At 36.1% G+C, this 19896-nt stretch overlaps 1 protein-coding gene across 13 annotated transcripts in view; it reads right to left on the reverse strand.

The window, feature by feature from the left end:
- Window positions 1–977: 977 nt before the first annotated feature.
- Window positions 978–19896, reverse strand: part of pnut (septin 7-like protein pnut) — a 108160-nt gene continuing 89241 nt past the window's right edge. For 7 of the 13 annotated variants that reach the window (XM_069335796.1, XM_069335795.1, XM_069335793.1 and 4 more), the window contains 4 exons: window positions 18821–18986; window positions 17057–17192; window positions 15543–15706; window positions 978–3287 (listed from right to left, as the gene is read on the reverse strand). In XM_069335796.1, the coding sequence (XP_069191897.1) occupies window positions 3239–3287; window positions 15543–15706; window positions 17057–17192; window positions 18821–18986 (515 nt within the window). In that variant the 3' untranslated portion in view covers window positions 978–3238. Of the gene's footprint in view, window positions 3288–10617; window positions 12243–15542; window positions 15707–17056; window positions 17193–18820; window positions 18987–19896 lie in introns of those variants that run through there. The other 6 variants (XM_045748220.2, XM_045748212.2, XM_045748214.2 and 3 more) reach the window with 1 other exon arrangement.

The raw sequence follows: 19896 nt of genomic DNA on the forward strand, positions 1-19896 counted from the left end.
ACAAGTTATGTGTTATGGAACTGTGAAACACAATACAGTATTGTTTAGAGGAAAATTATCAGTGAAAAATTTAATGTAGATACAAGCAGTGTTTAAGTATTAAGCATAAATTAAGAACATATATTTTGTCTAATAATTGATATTCTTATGAAATCTATAACAGTTATGAAACTGGGTTTTATTAGAGAATGTTGCGTGAAATTCTCTAGCTATGTGGAGCGAAGGTAGTGCACCAGGGGCTGTCAGACTGTCAGCCATGGTATGCACGAATGCCGACGGCAAGTGTTTGGTTACATAAATTTTCAAGAATTCTTAGTTTTAAAGCTTCAATCAAGAAGACGAACTGCAACAAGGTAAGCTGAAATTTGTATTAAATTACAGTATTGATGAGTATGTTTTTATTACAGTTTGTGTTGAAATACAAATTATGTTGGTTGTGGTACAGGAATTTTGAATGTTAATTTTTGTACTTCCCTGGTAAGAATTCTGCTTATCTCGATGTCCTGCTTATTCGGTGGGGGTCTTTCCCACATTGTCCGGATAATTGAGCTCATACAGTAACGATTAATTTTTGTGTGCATATTTTGTCAAGCTATTACTAAAGTTTGAGCATGGTAATGAGACATGAAATATATTCTGCACTGTATATATGGTGTGAGAATATTTCTATACCAGTAGTACTTCATGTACAAATGAACTTGCACAAAATATTTCAATACATGTATGACTATCTGCAGGAAACTATTTTCCAATACTGTAATATCTTTCTAATAAAGCCATTGTATTAATGCCTTCTGCATGATGTCTGTTTTTACTTCTGAAAATCAAGTAACATGCCAATAATGGTGCTCCTAGACCACTAACTATGAACACATTAATGTAATTTGTTTCTGTCATATAATGCACTGACAACTGGTTAAAAAAAAATTTCATTTAAAAATCTTCATATGCTTAGGTTAGGTTAATCATAAAACATAAGACACATGACATTTACTTGTATTATTCTATACAAAAGTACACTGCTTGCATGCTTTAACCATAGAAGAAGAAGAAAAAAAAAAGATGCTTCACAACTTATGGGTGTGACTAAGTAAAAGTTTATTTTTGCATTACATATTACACATTGACGATATGATAACAAGGGGAGGGTTTTTCCCTATGGGTTCGTTAATGCTAAGAGTCTTTGGTAAGGCAGTTTAGGTCTTGTAACAAACTTGGTTTATACTGCAGTGGGTCAAAACAACAACAAATATAATTCATAGTCTTTATCAACATGTGATATGCATTTAATTAAAGATTAAGGAAGGGCAATTCTGCTGAGCTCCAAACAAATCAATGGTTTGTTAGACTGCCTAACAAAGAGTTTTCAAATATATAACTAAATATACTTTGTGATACTATCAGGATCAGCACTGCTCATCCACAGTGACATTTAGCGTAAATACCTTTTATGTTAATGAATAATGAACTGAACTTGGAAGTGTATTGAGTGATAAGAATGTGTATAATACAGATTTTAAGAACATTTCAGAGGAGCACACATTCTTTGAGAGAAATAGAATTTCATTTACAGGAAGTGTGTGCATATCTTGTACAAGTGTACACATTATTTACAATTCTATGGCAGTGGGCCTAGCAACCAACTGAACATGGAGAGAGAATTAGACTAGTTGAAAAGATCAATAAGATGTTAAATACTATGTCCAAAGTAACAAAACATGAGCCTATAATGAGTATAAAATCTAGTGCTGTATGTAATACTAGTGTATACATAAAGCATTTATCTCTTACAATCTTAAGTACAGTATGTACAACTTGCAAGGATGCGACTCTTTACGTGTGTTGCCATTCTACACACAAATGATTCCAGCACGGACTATTGGCAGTCTGTGATAAACACATAAAGAGACTTGGGAAGCTATCATCAGTGTTAGTAAACTAATCCAATACATATATAACTGACTGTATACATTTTATGAAGCTACTTTAAAGGTTTCTGTAACTAATGGAAAAATCAAGTGTTTCTTTACTGGTGACGAAGGTAATGAATAAAAGTTTTATAATAAAAATGTGCAAAATGTTTAAGAAGAATTTTTTGTTCTTTAATGTAACTGTATTGTTGTGATGTACAAATAACTTAATTTGTGTATATACTGATGAAGAGTGTGGGTGCACTTGTTTTAAGTTGGCAGTTCTTAAAGAAAACTTTAAGCAACATTTATATTGTCCAAAAAATTCACAATTCTTGTTGCCAGTCTGAAGTAATTGGATTGGATGCCAAAGTCCATCCTCAGGAAGATCAACTTCCTTCCACCTTAAAAGTATAGGATAGATCAGTAGGTCTATACAGTGAGTGCAAAGTAGTCACATCCTGTTCCCTTGCACTTGACCTTCACAGCGACCAGCCACTAAAACATTTGCCTCACATTCAACATTTTGTCACCCGATATAAATGAACAAAAATAATTAACTTTGTAATGCACTAACCTTTATAAGAATGAGTTATGATTCACTATTACTGCACTTACTAAATGCACCTCTTTTAAACAGAATGATTAAAAACAAGAACATTTATGTTAGAACCTAAAGGTTAGAACATTTTTATAATTATAAAATGTGAGCCAGTTAAAAATAGGACTGGTAATAAATGCATGATATGCAAAGCTTTTAACAGTATTTGGAGACCCATATAATTAATTACAACCTATGGATGTCCAATATGTTAACTTCCAATACTGTTGCAAGGAAAATGGATCACCAGCTGGTCACTGGAATACGTGCTACTACAGCGCAGTACCAAAAGAATGATATCTATGGTTTGGGGGAAGATTATGGCTCTCTTGCCTTAACAATACGAGATAATCAGCATTAGATAGATTAAAAAAAAAATACTGGTCACAATCACTTTGGCACTAGTGACATTGAGAACACGAGCTTATGGCCAAGTCTGTCACGTGGTATAAGTGACTGATAGGAATCACAAGAATGACAACCATAATCTTCTGCATCCCCCAGGAAAAAATACCTTGGGTCCCTTCAAGTCAATATCAAATTATCTCCATTAGAATTTTAAATATTCAAGTTTACACTTTAAAAGAAAGTCTGCAATCAAATGTGAAGTAGTGTAGTAATAACTACTAGCAGGGAGTGGGTGAGCTTAGAGGGACTGAGGTTGAGGCAGGTGGGGTGCAGTGCTTCAAGCGGCAATATGAGCTTTTATGAACTGGGAACTGCAGCTCTAAAACAGTCCCTTCCTCTTTTTGGTTTTCTCTTTCCCATCCACATGCCTGTTGAAGAAAAGAAATAAAAGAAGATCAACAACCATAAAAATACTCCCATTACCACAAAAACAACTACAGTACTGCAAAATAAAGCCTGCAAAGGTACTTAAAATGATGCCAAGAAAGCAAAGGCCAAGAAGCAATGAACAGAACAGTTTTATCAGTTGACATTGTCACCTTTTCTCCAGCATGAAAGCCTACAAATCTTTTCCAAAGGATTAAGTTAAAGAAGCACCCCTTTTGCAATACATTTAAGCATTGTGAGATTAAAATGTGGGGGTTCCCTCTGCCAGTATAATGAAGAGCAAGTGCAAAACTCCATATACATAGAGACAGCAGCTAAAGCAGAGAGAGAGAGAATAAGTATGAGGAATGTTCGAGTTTAAATAATGTTTACCAGCCAGCTTGGTGAATTGCAGCGATTGCTCTGACAAAATAATGCAATGGATCCATGGTTTTTGCCCGCCATCTGAAGAGCTGGAGGAGCTCTACAACCTGTGACAAGTAACCTTGTACCCTGCATGTAACCAATGTTGTAACACTTTTTGTGTAAAGAAATTTTAAAATAAAGTGAGAGATATATATATACACACATACAAAAAGAATAGGAGTGGTAGGAAAAGAAAATATCAAAGAGTTCAGAGAGGATCCACAAGGTCTTTTCTAAGTACTCTTCATTTTCTACTCCGAGTTTATGGGTCCCTACATTTGCACCAGATGTGGTACCCCTTTTATATTTTACTGTCTGTGTATGTATGTATGTATGTATGTGTATATATATGTATGTGTGTGTGTGTGAGTGTGTATATGTGTGTGTGTGTGTGTATATGTGGAAATAGGCAAATCGGGCCTTGCATAGTAGGCCGAAAAGTGCATTCTGGCTACTAGGTACGACATATATATATATATATATATATATATATATAAAATTCTTAAGTTGTATTTCCTAACACGTTTATATTTCAGGATAAGTAGCCCAGTGATAAGTAAGTGCCGGAGAAAAACAAAAAAGTAGATTGAGTTTAGTGGATGGGCAATTCCTTTCAGACAAAATATCATCATTCATTGTGAATAATTTCCTCGCGTGTAGGCTTGAACACCATGCCAGGTAGAAGAATGCAATGAGGGTGAAGATGAAAACCCAAGATACTGTATGCCTAAAATATTTTTTCCATTCATAATTAAGCTTACCAAGGCTAGCATTTTGTAGGTTCCATAGTTCAAATCCATGTAAGTATAAACATTGTTAAATAAATTTACTTTCGACAAGGTATCAAGATGACCAAGTTCACTAATGATGACTTGTTTTGACCTTCAGGTCTCTGATAGCATCAGAAAAATGTATAAGTGGCCCCTTTGAGGATACAATGTGCCTCAGATGCTTTTCAGAATACACTACTGGAGCCACACTCCCTAATAATTTTAGAGTGGGATTTCGATAATACAAGTCTTGTGAGTTGAGAGAAATTGCAGCACAATTGGAAGTATTGAATGTTATGTTATATTCTCCGCTATATTTTTCATTTATTTCCATTATCGCATCTTATGGTTTTCCATGGTATTTCTTGTTGGTGCGGGTAGAACTAGATCATCAGCATGACAGAAAACATTGGCCTTGATACTGCTTATATGACAGCCAACTTAACTGCTCTAACTCTTTTTAACAATGGATCACGATAGCAAACAAAATTTGACTTAGAACAGCACCCGTTTGACCTCATTTTTATATAGAAATTTTCAGAGGACATTATTCCAGTTCATGGCTAATTTGCATACCTGATAAGAAATATATAAATATCTAGCAATGAATGACAGGACATATTTCTCTGCTAAACAGTTCTCTAAAATGTTTAGTGTGTTCAACTTTGCCAAAAGCTTTGGAAGCATCCAGAAACAGAAGGAGAAAATGGAGCTGCCTTGTGAGTTGTAGTACTGATTAGTAAGGAGCTGCCTTGTGAGTTGTAGTACTGATTAGTAAGGAGCTGCCTTGTGAGTTGTAGTACTGATTAGTTTGTGCCACCAAGAAATTACAAAGCACTGTTGGGTGACCAGTTTTGTATGCAAATTGAAAGCCAGAGGTGTCTAGTTCGTCAGCTAGAAAGTCAATGAGTATATAATCAAATTGTTTAATAGTGTGCTTATGGTGATACTGTAACTCTAGTAGTTATCAGAGGACATAGAAGCTCAGATCTTTAGAATGCAAACAAGTGCAGAAGTGTTTATTACAGATAGCGATGTACCATAGGAGAGAGAGCCTGCAAGACATACACACACACTTTTGGCATTCTATGTTTAAGGTTGTCAGTGTAGAGTATATGTTCAGGGATTATGAGAGCTCTTTTTTTTTTTTTTTAGGTTACAGCTTTCTCAACCATTACAGGGTTACAGTGTGCAGGTATGTAACACAGACTATGAGTCACAATAACTTGGTTGAAGATGTGATTACCAAACCACACATCAGAAAATGAAGAAATGACGACATTTCAGTCCGTCCAAATCCGAATATTAAGTCGTGTTTGCTCACACACGACTTGATAATGGTCCAGGATGGACCGAAACATTGTTGTTTCTTCATCTTCTGATGTGTCGTTTGGTCATCAGGTATGTAACATTAAGGTAAGGGTGTATGGAGATGTCACATACACCTGTAGTTAAATCAATCACATCTATACAGTATATAGCACTGTTGTAGAAAGTTGAATGTTTATCTTTGAATACCTTACATATATTATAGGAACCAGAGAAATCGTCCACGACATTCATTACCCTTTTGAATGAACTTTTCAATTTTTCTAATTTCACACCACAATTCACAAAACTTTTTTCTTGAAAGGTTATCAGCAGTCTTTGATCTCACAATATTATCTTTCTCAATACTCTTTATTGGTTGAACTCTAGTAAGGTTCACGGCATTTTAAATTTAATGTTTACAGGAAGCTTACTAACATTTGCTCGTATGTGCACTTCTATTCTAATCATATTAAAGTTAAGCGTACAGTGTCTTCTGGATTGCATGGAATTTATTGATTAGGAAATGGTTAAGATACACAAAATTGGGGCAAAGTTGCAACACTCCAAAAGAGTTCTGGATGTAGAGTTAGGGTAAGCTAAGCATATGTTCTACAATCATAATCCGAAGGCCTAATCTTGGGATTATGCTTCCTTACTCAGAAGGAATTGCTAAACTTTCCCTGGTTTTGAAGACTTATATTTGATATTCAAAAACAATAATACAATTACAACCATGTTAATCAAGGACTCGCCAGCATTTGCTGCAGGTTGTGTGTATTCGATCCCATGCAAAGATTGAGTACAATGCGGACACTGGTAAATTATTAGAATCCCATTTGTCCCAACATTGTTGCTCAATTCGAACTGCACAACACTCCTGTACATTATATCTACATGTCAATCTTTCTGACCATACCATTAACTTCAGGGAATCAAAACATATTGCTAGCTGCAGGGATGTGGATGAACAAAATTTGATTGAATCTTAATTAATCACTGTCCCAATACCCTTAACATTAGACCTGGTCTATATAAACTATTCATTTTTGAGCCTTAATATTGCACAAATCTATAAAGAAAAATAACGATTTCCATCCCTCATACACAGCCTTGTATGAGGGACTTATCACACCGTGGGTGTCATAAGTCATGAATGCAGGATTAATTTCTAATCCGGTATTCTGGAGGCTGTTGCTGTATTAGGTTACGTCATTCTCCAGCCCTGCACACTTGTGGCTAATGCTGTTAGGTTAAATTAGCTATTCCCAGGTGGATGTCATCTTTTTTCTCTGTTTCAGGGGATAAGACAATATAGTATGTCTTGCCTTTGGTTTGATTGCCTGTTTTCTACTATAGGCAAATGTTTGTGTTCATATGGGAACTCGTATAAAGTTACCTTTGACCGTTCCTGTATATTCACTAATCCAGTCACATTTTGTTGAATGTATTAACACATTGTATTAACAATCCACTTGTTGACCTAAACACATGGATAATATGCGGTTAAGCTAGCCAATAATTCCCACGGTTTGGGATATCAAAAGTATGATGTCCAAGAGTTTTTCCTCTGAGTACATTATCTTCTCTCTTACTTTTTTTTTATATTATTTACCTTACCAATCACTATATATACATAAAAGGTTGTCCTCTCTCCTCCGTTTCTCATGCTTCATTTCATGTCTTAATTTTCTCTTCCACTGCCAAGTCAAATGTTTACCAAGTGACAACGGCAGCCTCCTTTGAGAACTGGGTACCTCACATTCCCCTTCACACACTCTTATACTGCTTATATGTATGTATCTCTGTTTCTTCACCCTCTAGATGGTTAAAGCTATTTATATAGAATGGAAAATATCCATAAAAATATTAAACAATAGTCACGATGCTGTTAATTTTAATTATATGTACTGTATTAAAGAAAATCTCCTCCTAAAATGTACTAATATATATGTACTGTATATCTATATACCTGTACAGTGGAAGCTCGGTTTACTATTGCACGTGAATATGAATTCTCCGGTGAACAACAAAAATTTAGTGAGAAAATATGCCCTGGTGTACAACTTCTGCTCCAGAGTATGAACTGCTCATTCATACTTGTCTGAGTTAATAAGGTCAGTTTATGCCTGTATCCCACCTAGTGATAACTGCACTTGAATTCTCTGAACAATTTCATGGTTTTTGTTCTTATTTTGTTGCTTAATATAAAAATTATTATATATCACGCCATGGGCCCCAAGATAGTCGGTGGTAAAGTTCAACCTAAGAAAATAGTTGAGGAAAACGATAGAAGAAAAAAAAAAAAAAAAAAAAAAGAGATCATTCGTAAATATGAAGATGATATGCATGTGGTTGATCTGGCTAGGAAAATGTGCACAGTATGGGAAGAACTGGAAAGTTTTGCTGAAAAGACTAGCCCAGATAAAGCTGTAGCAAGCTGTTGTGTTAAACATTTTAACGACAACGCGTCTTAGTACAGACAATTGTTAAACCTTAGGCAAAAACAAGTGTCTTTAGACAGTCTTAGTGAGACATCCAGTGAGCCACAAGCAGGTTCTAGTGGTGTGCCTGCAAAACGTAGGGGGAGTGTGTGCCCCAGAAATGTCATCACTGCCTGATATAATGGAAGGGGACTCCCCTCCTTCCCCCCCCCCCCCCCTCCTCAACAAGAGTCCTCAATAAAGGGAAAGTGCAGTGAAATGTTCGTTTATTTTATTTACAGTTTACAGTTATTCCTTATTGTTTTGTGTATAGAAAAGATATTAGTATTCTGGACAAAATATATTTAAAGTAAATATTTTTGGGTGTGTGAATTGGATTAATTCAATTTACATTACGTATTTCTTATGGGAAAATTTTATTTGATGTACGAATATTTGGGTTACGTTACATTTTTTGGAACGGATTAAATTTGTTCACAAAGGGTTCCACTGTATATATGTACAGTATGTTTAATATAGGGTCGTTCCTCAGAGGACAAAAATTTTCATAGATCTTTGGAATGAGGTAAAAACTTAATTACATTTACTGATTATGATTATTGGTGCTATTTATCATGATAATGTGTGCTGGTAAAACACACACAGTACATTGGTTTTAGGTTTTTTAGATCATATTTTGTATTAGAAAATACTCGAAACTAACTTGTTTAATTTAATGGCAAAGCTAAAAAAAACCTGGGGTTTTCTCTTTTGGTTGTTAAAAAAAATTATTTTTGGCTATACAGTATTGTGACATTTGAATAGGGTAGGGGGCAAATAAATAGTCACAACTAAGGGGTTTATATGTCAAATTATTCCTTAAACTATCAAGATACAGAGACATATAATAATGCCCACAACCAGTCCCTAATAATGTTAAAAGTTTCAATAACCCATTAAGTACCATAATTTTGTTCACTATTTACATAGTTGCCATCAATCTACTGTATACTGTATCTACTACATAATTTATAATTCATGTTATACTGTACTGTACTGTATAAACAGCTTTTAGCTTAGAATTTTAATTGTTTGCCATATGACTTGTCCTGAATATATTTAGACATTAAAAGCAGAAGCGATTGTGATGAAGAGTGGATCTGTTGGGAAGTAGTGACCAATGAGTAAATGCAGTGATTACATTTATAAACTTTTCCTGCTAAATTGTTTCTGAATCCATTCTAATACTTCTATATACAGCACTGTATACTGTATTATTGCATGCAATAATCTATTTAGGGTACTGTACTGTCTTGCCAAAGTCAAAGCACTTTGAGAATTATACCGTGATGATCACTGTGGTCTATATATACTGAAGGTGAAGACAATAAAGCATAGTAGGGGATGCAACAAGCACAGGCAGCTTTTACCTCACCAAGAAATGGAAGCTTGCCACACAAATCCAGTAAAAAATATTACAAAGCATTAGTAAGCATACTTATCAGGCTTGTGTGCTAAGTTTGTGAATGTTGAAATTATATCCTGAGCGTGATGGAAGGATAGGTCATGATGAGGGGAAATAGGGATAGCTCATTGTGAGGGAAGGTGTATAGGGAGATAGGTCATGGTGTGGGAAGGGGATTAGATCATGGTGTGGGAAGGGGATTAGATCATGGTGCTGGAAGGTGGATAGGTCATAGTGCAACCCGTCCTCCTGAGCATTCCAACATCACTAAACTGTTATACTAAAGTGCCCAAATCTAACCAACCCGAGGACCCATGAAAAGTCAACGAGGCATCGTCAATTTTGCGAGCCTCTACCATTTTTGTATATCAGTTTTTGGCCTTAGGTAAAGTACTATATACTGTATATCAAAATGTGGTGTGCTATCAGGATGATGGGTTGTATGCTGAGAGATGGTGTATAGGGAAGAGGACATGGTGATGGGGGGGGGGGGGGAGATTGGTCATGGTGAGGGAAACATTTCCACAAGATTTGCTGTAGTGTTGTCAACTGTGATGATAAACCACTCATGTATTGGAGGGTTTGGTTCCAATTATCTGTAAACTTGGAACAAGGAGTTTATTACAAACCTGTAAGTGGAATTCATACAAGTAATATAGTCTGAAAATTATAAACATGTGTCCATTTATATCCTGGAAACTAAAATATACTGAAAATGAAATATTATGTACATAAAATGTAATGAATAATTTGAAGGTCTTACAAGTTACAATATGGGATGTCTGACTGGTCAACTGCCATTCACAAACTAGTAGTTCTTGTTAGAGGCCTGCAACCACCAAAATATTATAGTGAATATCTACAACCATAGTACACTACTTTATTCTTATTCATATATCTGGTAATGCTAATTATAAGTTTTGATAAAGAAATTCAAAAGTTTCATCCAAATCTTTATTTTTGATAATAATGCCAATGTAATGCCACTATGGTATGCAGAGAGAGTAACTGCAGTCAATAAACAAACTTTATCACAAAGATATGGATGGCTTCAACTATGCTGCGTAACATTCAACGAAAAAAATTAAATGAATTATTCCAACAATGAACTAAGGAACTCCAAAGACATTCAACTTCAAGACTGTGGTAAGCACCTGCACATGAGTGAACTATGGATATACTTACTATGCAGATACAAAACTAGTGCTGCAATAAGAGTAACACAAGTTGAATATAACTAATTTCCCTTGCAATACCCAACAAGTGCCTCATTTTAACTCATATTCTGGTATTTATATGCCACATCAGCTGGGTCTCTTTCTCAACTGTGTTTTTCTTAGTTTCCTTATGTACCTGTTAACTGCCCAATGGTAAATACAATTTAATCTTTATTCCAGAAATTTAATATATAATAAATTTTGGTTAAAGCTGAAAAACTGATCAAACTAAATTGATCATTACCACAACATATTCCTGTTTAGTGTGATACATTCCCTAGAAATATACAACATTAAACAGTACCAGGATACTTTACTTAAACCACACATGGTTTTTAACTACAGTATATCTAACCATCCAGATGCTGAAACTAAGCCTTTTGTTCCATTTTAACATTTCATATTAATCACCAAACCAGATTCACTTTCATTCATTCTCTTTATCTTTGAGGAAAATATCTAGTACTTGAATAGCTTCCTCTGCTCTTCATGTCTACTTCTGGAATATCTCCATCTACCCTTACTACCTAGGACTTGAAAACCTACCTCCACCCTTAATATCTAGTACTGTAATAAAGTACCTCCCTCCACCCTTAATATCTAATGCTGGAATAACATCCTCTACCCTTCATGTCTACTACTGGAATATCTACCTCTATCCTTAATGTTTGCATTAAAGGTAGAGGTAAATACTTCACCAGTAAACACTAAAAATGGAAATGTGATGCATTCAAATAAACTGTTATTCTTAAACAACCGTAAACCAGACAGCGAGATACATGAAGCAATGCCAATTACTGTATACAGTCTGCACATTTGAGCGTGTGGCTGGCATAAAGTAACCATTGGGGGTAAACTAAGGTTATTCAATCTTGTATCTGCACAGTATTGTAAATCATAACTCGAAGCGCTTGTATAATAAAATATTTTTACGTGCATCACAGAATTTAATTAATTTATTTTTAATGGCAGGAGATCCTTGTGTTGTTTAGTCATTGGACACGAGTAAAACAACCTCAAGATACATATACAACAATTATCACCAACACATTGCTATGCTAATATTCATCATTACACACTACTGTATTAATGATGAATTCTGTTAAAAAATATTATTGATTATTTCGCTTGAGTATCAAATCAAATCAAAGTAGCTACACATAACACAATATTAGTGAAAGTAGAAATAGATGCCCTCGTTTATCTTGTTGTCCTGCCCTATCACTGCTGGTTACACTGCTCATTATGTTTGAACTTATGTCTGGGGAGTGAGTAGGTACGCGAGAACTTTGGGGAGCTCTTCTGAGAGCCTCCTGAGGTGGTGCTGGAAGACGCCAGGGAGGAGGTCCTGTTAGTGGGAGGTAGCCGGATGTTAGTGAGCACACACTCACGCACGCACACACAAACATCTTCTTGATAAGTATCATCTACTGAACGCTTGATAAGTCTCTCTGGATCAATACTTACCCCTTTTAACTAAGAGAAAATGTCTACATTTTGAAGGGAATGGTAACTTTTAACTGGTTGAAAGCAGTTAAGTGAAACTCAATGCTTGAGAATTATTCACAGCATCATACACTAATTCTCATGTTAATTTAATTTATACTGTTACAGGTATCTCTATTGGCAAGATTACAGATTACAAAACTGATGATTATAATGCTGACAATTGATATTATATCTAAGAACTGGATTTTCTTTCAAAGCAATAATGTCAGAAAATTGCTTTTTAATTTTCATAAGAAATCTACATTATAGTAATGGGCAATTTGTTTAAAAATAAGTATGAATTAGATACTAATTACTTTATCATAACATTAACATGATTACAAAAGCAATTGAGAATTATGGTACTGACAAGCCATTGTAAATTCAATGAGTTAATATATTCACTCTGCAGCAATTCCTCCACTGGTCTTTCAAATATAACAATTAAGCATTGAATGTAATGAAATGGCTCTTTCTAGCTATATTCCCAGTAGTTCCCTTTGCTTAAACACAAGGTAACCAAGCCTTAGACTCCCCACACCAGACCTCTCGGTTCCATCTGTTGCCTACAGAAAACCAGGACAAGAACCAGATCACTGTGAAGTAAAGGGGGGAACCTTGAGGATTACAAATCTATCAAAAACCAGGGTAAAATCTACCAGAAAGTATAAGCTCAACAGAACAAGTAACTGTTTGAATATAAAAAATCCCATAGTAAATAGTAAATAAAGCAAATGACTGTTGCTGCTGGAAACTAACCTAACTGTGATGGACTTGACCACCACCAGGTGGCAACCTAGGCCACCTAAGGTCCCAGTCGACCTACCCTCTTACTCGGGAGCTGCCTGTGATAAACCCCCATCCCAATGGGAAAGAAGGGAATGGGAAGCTACTGGTGCCCACCAAAAGAAGTCAATTCATAATATTCAATGCTTGATTTCTGGGATGCTCCACTTACTACCAAGAGCTAAGAAGAAAATAAGTTAGTCGAATGATGACAGGCAGCCTGAGCTTACTCTTGGGAGAAGAATGAAGAATGTGAGGGGCAAACCAAACACCACCTAGGCATGCAAGAGGCCAATAACCCTGTTGGACCATCAATAGTCCCAAACCCAGATATGATCCATGGGCATAGTGGCAACAAATAAATAAGCCACAGACAGGGCAGTAAACTCATGCATATCTTGAGAGCAGGAATACATAGGCCACTGAATCACACCATGTAAAAATGATGTATAAGAGGCAAGTGTTTGAACAAGGGGAGAGAGAAACAGGGCTAACAAAATATACCCACCACAGTGTGAGTAGTGCACACAAAAATATACTGCACTGTAGCCACAGGGACAGAGGGTTTGACGTATCCCCAGCCCAACAAGCTAAGAATGTAGAAGGTTGTAAATGAAGAACACTATCCCCAAACCAAAAGAACAAAACCCTCTCCTCCAGCAAAGAGAGAGAAGCACCCCAACTTGATATTTGGAAATATAAGCCACAAGAAAAGTAGCCTTAACCATCAAATTATGTGCCAAAATTCTGTATCTTGCCACTATATCTGTGCATAAAAAAAAATAAAAAAATTGTCTAATCATATTATATAGTATCCAGGAAGCATGTATATCACAAAATAAATTGTCTATATGCTGTGGATTAGCTTGTAGTAGCTGATTAGTGGGATAGCTTACTGCAGTAGCTCTGTGTTGAGTAACAGGGCGAGGTACAGCACAGGAATTTCTTTCCTTTTTTTTTATCTTGTGTTTTATTTATTTACTTTTTCCATGAATCGGGAGCCGGTCGGCCGAGTGGACAGCACGCTGGACTTGTGATCCTGTGGTCCTGGGTTCGATCCCAGGCGCCGGCGAGAAACAATGGGCAAAGTTTCTTTCACCCTATGCCCCTGTTACCTAGCAGTAAAATAGGTACCTAGGTGTTAGTCAGCTGTCACGGGCTGCTTCCTGGGGGTGGAGGCTTGGTCGAGGACCGGGCCACGGGGACACTAAAAAAGCCCCGAAATCATCTCAAGATATCTCAAGATATCTCAAGATGAATATATATATAATATACAGCCATGTGCTTTCCAAACCCCTTGGGACTGAGACTGAACGGATAACCTGTCGTGTTCGGATAAGTGGTTCATCATCCTGAAAAGCTAGGGGGGGGGGATTAACAATTTTGTTGCAGAAATTCAACAGTATTTGTTTGTTCTCACCCATATGAGAAGTTCTGATCTGCTGTTAACTTGAAGATTGTAGTTGACAGAGTAATGTTATTTAAATAGAAAAGGTGGTGGTGGATGATGATAGTGTTGGGTTGACTGAAGTGGAGATTAATGGTGATGAGGTAACCTCAGCAGACTGCCTTTCACCATGTACTCTAATGTACCTAATGCCATGGCAGAGTTGAAAGCTTCTGAGCCATTCATCAGTGTATGAACACTGATCAAGTGCTGCTGTGTATAATCACTGGGCAAAATTGTTCCATATTATTGCACATTTTTATTCAGAAATAATTGCTCCACCAGTTATTCAAACTTCTTAATTCAAACAAACCCAAATTGGGAATCAGGCATTTTAAGAAAAAGGTGTTTGTAAAGCATGTGGCTGTCTGTATTCAGATGTCACTAGTGGTTTTACTGTTTCACATAATGCAAAACACGTGTATGTACAAATATAAGCACATCACTACACGCACGCACTTGCAAAGCTACAGAGAGCTCCACCATAAGAGGAAGTTTCATTACATTCAATGCTTGATATTATACATTTTTTAAACCTGTATAGCACAGTACAGTATATATATGACTATAAGTAGTAAGTGGATACCTGTTGTTATCCTGAACCACAGAGGTAATATTTCTACAGAACCAATCACAGAAGATATTCTTTTCAAGTCAGAGCAAAACAAGTCAACACACTAAAATTATTTTAAAAGTTGATACTATTTTAATATTTTAATACAGTGTTGTAAATGGGCAATAAGTTCACACTTAAGAGGCAATACCATTGTATAAATTGCTGCAGTGTACAAAGTCCTGACATTAAAGCTTAAGTAAAACTATTGAATTTTACTTACTTATGGGTACTGCCAAGTCATGAAAGTAATATGGAAGCTGGAACTTGGTAAAAAGCAGCAAGGATTATGCAAATCAAATCTCAGTACTCACTCTCTGCTGATAGACTCTAGGGATTTCCGACGGAGCTCCTCCACTGTTATACCATTGGCTGCCTCCCACGCTTTTCTTTCATGTTCAAACCGTTCTCGTTCTTCTTCCAATTCTGATAAGTCAGCTTCTAGTTTTTTGCGCATGGACTCATTGCGTTTTTGTAGCTGTAGATTAATTAAAAATATTCAGTAAAGTTAACTAAATATGGATACTATTTCCCCCCACCCCACACACACAGGTTGGGAGGACCATGAAAAATCTTTTAAATTAAAGAAGGTAAATACTTCGGTGATTTAGCATCATCATTATCCCCTTTTCCACTCTGATACAGATAGAGAGGCAACAGGCTGTAAGAAATAGGAAAGCACTAGGAACAGGAGGCACAAGATACTCTGACATTTATCCACTTGCCAAATCTTCCACATAACATACTGTAGAACCAGCAACATCAAACTCCCGCAAAATATTATAGCACCACCTTACCATTCAATAGGACTTCCTGTAATTGTAATCTGGTTTCCATGAGTGATCATTAAGAAAAGAAGTTGTTCAACATTAATGGGACCTTAATTAATAGACTGATTCAACCTAGCTTATTACTTTTTTCTGTACTGATCATATTTGATCCCCGCTTCATCTCTCACTCGCCAATACGTCTGTTCAATGTATTTGCCCCTCTCTCTCTCTCTCTCTTACTTCTACCTTCACATTTAGTGAGACAAACTTTTCACCACTGTTGTCATCAATTTAACTAATACAACCAAACCATTTCAATACTCTCATGATTAATCAACTAATGTTCTACATTTTTCCATGACATTCATTCCTTTCTCTCCTCATAACATAAATGCATCTCCAATTGTCTGTTTCTGCCAGTAAAAGTATGAGCGAGTCCTAAAAATTTCTGTGCCTTTGTCTACTGAACAACTGATTTTAATTCTCTTAATTATCCTGTCTCTTTCTCCTTAATTATGTTCCTTATCCTGCCTCTTTCTCCTTGATTCCCTTCCTTATTCTGTCTCTTTCTCCTTAATTCTCTTCCTTATCCTGTCTCTTTCTATTTAATTCTCTTCCTTATTGTCTCTCTTTCTCCTTGATTCCTTTCTTGGTCTTTTTATTGAAAATACTTGCAAGGAGGAATATGCATATTTGGTAACATTATAGGCAAATGACCAATGATTCAATTTTTTAATTGTGTAAAGTATACTTGTAAAATTATCCTTAATAAAGGTTCTCTCTATGTACACATATGGACTGGGTTTTGTCTTCATCTTTAACAGGAGAGTAATGATGTACACACAGTGTTGTTGATGCCTATTGTGCACACACCCCCTTCATTGTCCCTTTAGCCAATTTCCCTTATATTATATGTAAGTTCCTTCTCACCTCCCCTCACTGATTTCAACACAGTCTGTTCTAAACTATATTCTGCCCACATGCCATCACTACCTTACAACTTGACATTATTTAGTAAGGAGAGTTAACTATATGTCTCTCAAAAATATAACACTTACATCTGCTTCCAATTCTGTAAGTTTGCTCATCTTTTCTTTGACTTTCATTTCAAAGACTTGCTCCATCTCGGTTTCCATCTTCTTCATGCGGTTTGTATGTTCCTTCTTTTCTTCTTCCATTTGAGCAAGTGGATTCCTAAAAAAAATAGCAAAGGTTGGCAAATTAGGGTGAAATCATCAATTTGAACAATAAAAATAAGTAAACTAGATCAATATTGACAGCATCACAGTGTACAGGTTTCAGAGAACCAGGAAGTGAGTGCATGCTGTTCCCATTACTCAGCAGCAGTCACACAAGTGTACTACTTTATCTGTAATACAGCTTGAGGCATGCAGCTTGATGCACCAGCACTCACTTACTTTTTCATCCATACAATATAAATATTTCAGACGAAAAGTACTTTTATACAAGACAATACTGCCAACACATTGAGCTTTATCAAGGGTATTATGACAGATTTTACCACTGTCATTAAGAATCTCATTGAAACTACTTCAAAAACAAGAGGAAAACGTGGCATTTCAGTCTATTATCTTTTGCAAAAATGTGTTAACCTTAAGAATGCTATAATAGTTCAAGCTCATCATTCTTTAGCAGAATTAAATTAAAAGTACAAGCAGCAGAACATAAAACCTGATCTAAAAACTACAAGTTATGCATTATATCTATTGCCAAGATGACAAGAGAAATGATCCCTGTACAAAGTATTGCAAGCTTTTTCCAGGTGTTCTGCTTCTGTAGTAGAGAAAATAACGCTTAATTGAGGAACACACAAATGCTACCACACTTTAACATTGTGTGCCAGTATGAGAAGTGGCAATGTTGTCAGTAGTGGTAGACTTCCATATCGTTATATGATGTTCAATGTAGTCAATGGAGATTGTCTTCTATATTACTGAGTGCTGTATAATGGCTAATTATCAAATGATCCATAAGATCACTACCCCAGATCACTACCAGGTGGCAGCACGGACACCATAACCTGACTTCCCCACAGTGAACTATGACTGCCCTCAACTGCTGCTAGGATGGACAGGTGGAAACCAGAACTAAAGTAGAATCTTATTCTTCAGAATACTATGATTTATTTGTGCAGTGTGCTTATGGGACATTAGTTAATGCTTCCTGAGTGTGTGTAGACGGAGCAACCATCAAGCTCATGAGGCCTGGTTCTTCCTGGTTCCTGTGTGCACCACAAGGACTCTCCCCATTTTCTACTCAAAAAGATTTATTTATGTTTGCAAATTCTTGCATGTAAGTTTCAAAATATTAACCTACACGTGCTTTGTCAATTATTTCTGGATTTAGTATACACGAGCTCATCTTGCTGTATGTTCATATTAATACGAACATATTAGAGAAGAACGCAGAAATATGAGGCAATGTATAGAGTTTGCAGCCATTAAACATTTAAAACACCATCAAACACAATGAAGGAATATTCAACATTACTACTACTCTTCTTAAATTAATACTTCATAAATATAAATTATGACAGTCCCTCATATCCCTTGCTTTCGCCTCACTCCTACCCCATATTGCCCTTTTATAAGTACCAGTCCTGGGTATATCTCCATTTTTATAAAGCACTAAGGCTAATCATTTAAAAATAAAGTTTGTTTTCATACTGATGTTTTTTTGTATTGTTGTGAGTATGATGATATAATTTAAGAATATTAATATCAAGTACTGTCATAGCTACAGTATTTGTAAAATACTGTACCTGAAACAAGCACTTATAGTACACAGAAAAATAAACTTACTTGTTTGAGAGCTTAATTTTTCCGTCTGCTCCACCCCCGCCCGCTAGCTTGCGACACCGGTAGTTTTCATAGTGAACATTATTGGTCACATCCTTCAGGTCCTGCATATGTGTGCGAATCATCATGTTGCGGAGAGGGATGAAGTCACAGTGTTCTATGTTTTCAACTGTAAAATTATCAAAATTACTAAATGTTCTGATTACAACTAATTAATTAATTATCTCTGGTCACTCTACCTGGCAAATCTCACAGTACTGGTGGTGTAGGTGGGGTGACCAGATCAAGTGGGTGTATTGAGGTGTGTGGGTGTAAATGGTTAGCGAGTTGTAGTTAGGGTGTTGGGTGTGTGAGCCTAGGGTATGGGTAGGTTTGACGTGGTAGAGTTTTGAGTGGGTGTGTTGGTGAGGATTCAGTTTATGATCGTATGGTGGATGTGTGCATCTTTGCAGGCCTGCCTCTTGGTTTCTAACTAAAAATTGGCCCTTTATTATTGTCTTATAATATGGTTGTGTAGTAACTTTGGCTGCTCTCTGGCTTTGGCCACATTGTCATTTTTATACTGCCTCTCTGCTTCTCTCCAGACCCTAGTCTGGCCCTTCTAAGTGCCCTTTTGTTTGTCATTTAAAATTAATGACAGTTGTAAAACAAATGTCAGAAAATAAAGACACACACAAAAGGTCAGCAATGACATGAAACCAAGAATGCTATGAAGAGACCAGGAGAATGGGAAGAGCAAATATTGATGAATTTCCTTGTCAAAATTAAGGAGAGGACTAGACAGGTCGATATCATACCTAGATTCAGGGGCTCCATTAGCAGTTATCTATAAAGCATTCATATTAGGCATTAGTGTCCATTACTTTAACAACAAGTAGAGAAGGAGAGCGACATACAAAAAAGGACACCTTGTGTAAAATACAAGAGTGCTTAATGCTGAGGAAATCACAAGTTGGTAAGTTAACAACAGATCACATTATACAGTCAATACAATGGTAAAGTAAGCACACATCTTAAACATAAACTTTCATTAAATACTGAAACAATCTAAATGATTCACTTATATTTTTGTTTTATTA

This window comes from Procambarus clarkii, chromosome 34 (genome assembly GCF_040958095.1).
Source record: "Procambarus clarkii isolate CNS0578487 chromosome 34, FALCON_Pclarkii_2.0, whole genome shotgun sequence".
NCBI classification, from domain to species: Eukaryota; Metazoa; Arthropoda; class Malacostraca; order Decapoda; family Cambaridae; genus Procambarus; species Procambarus clarkii.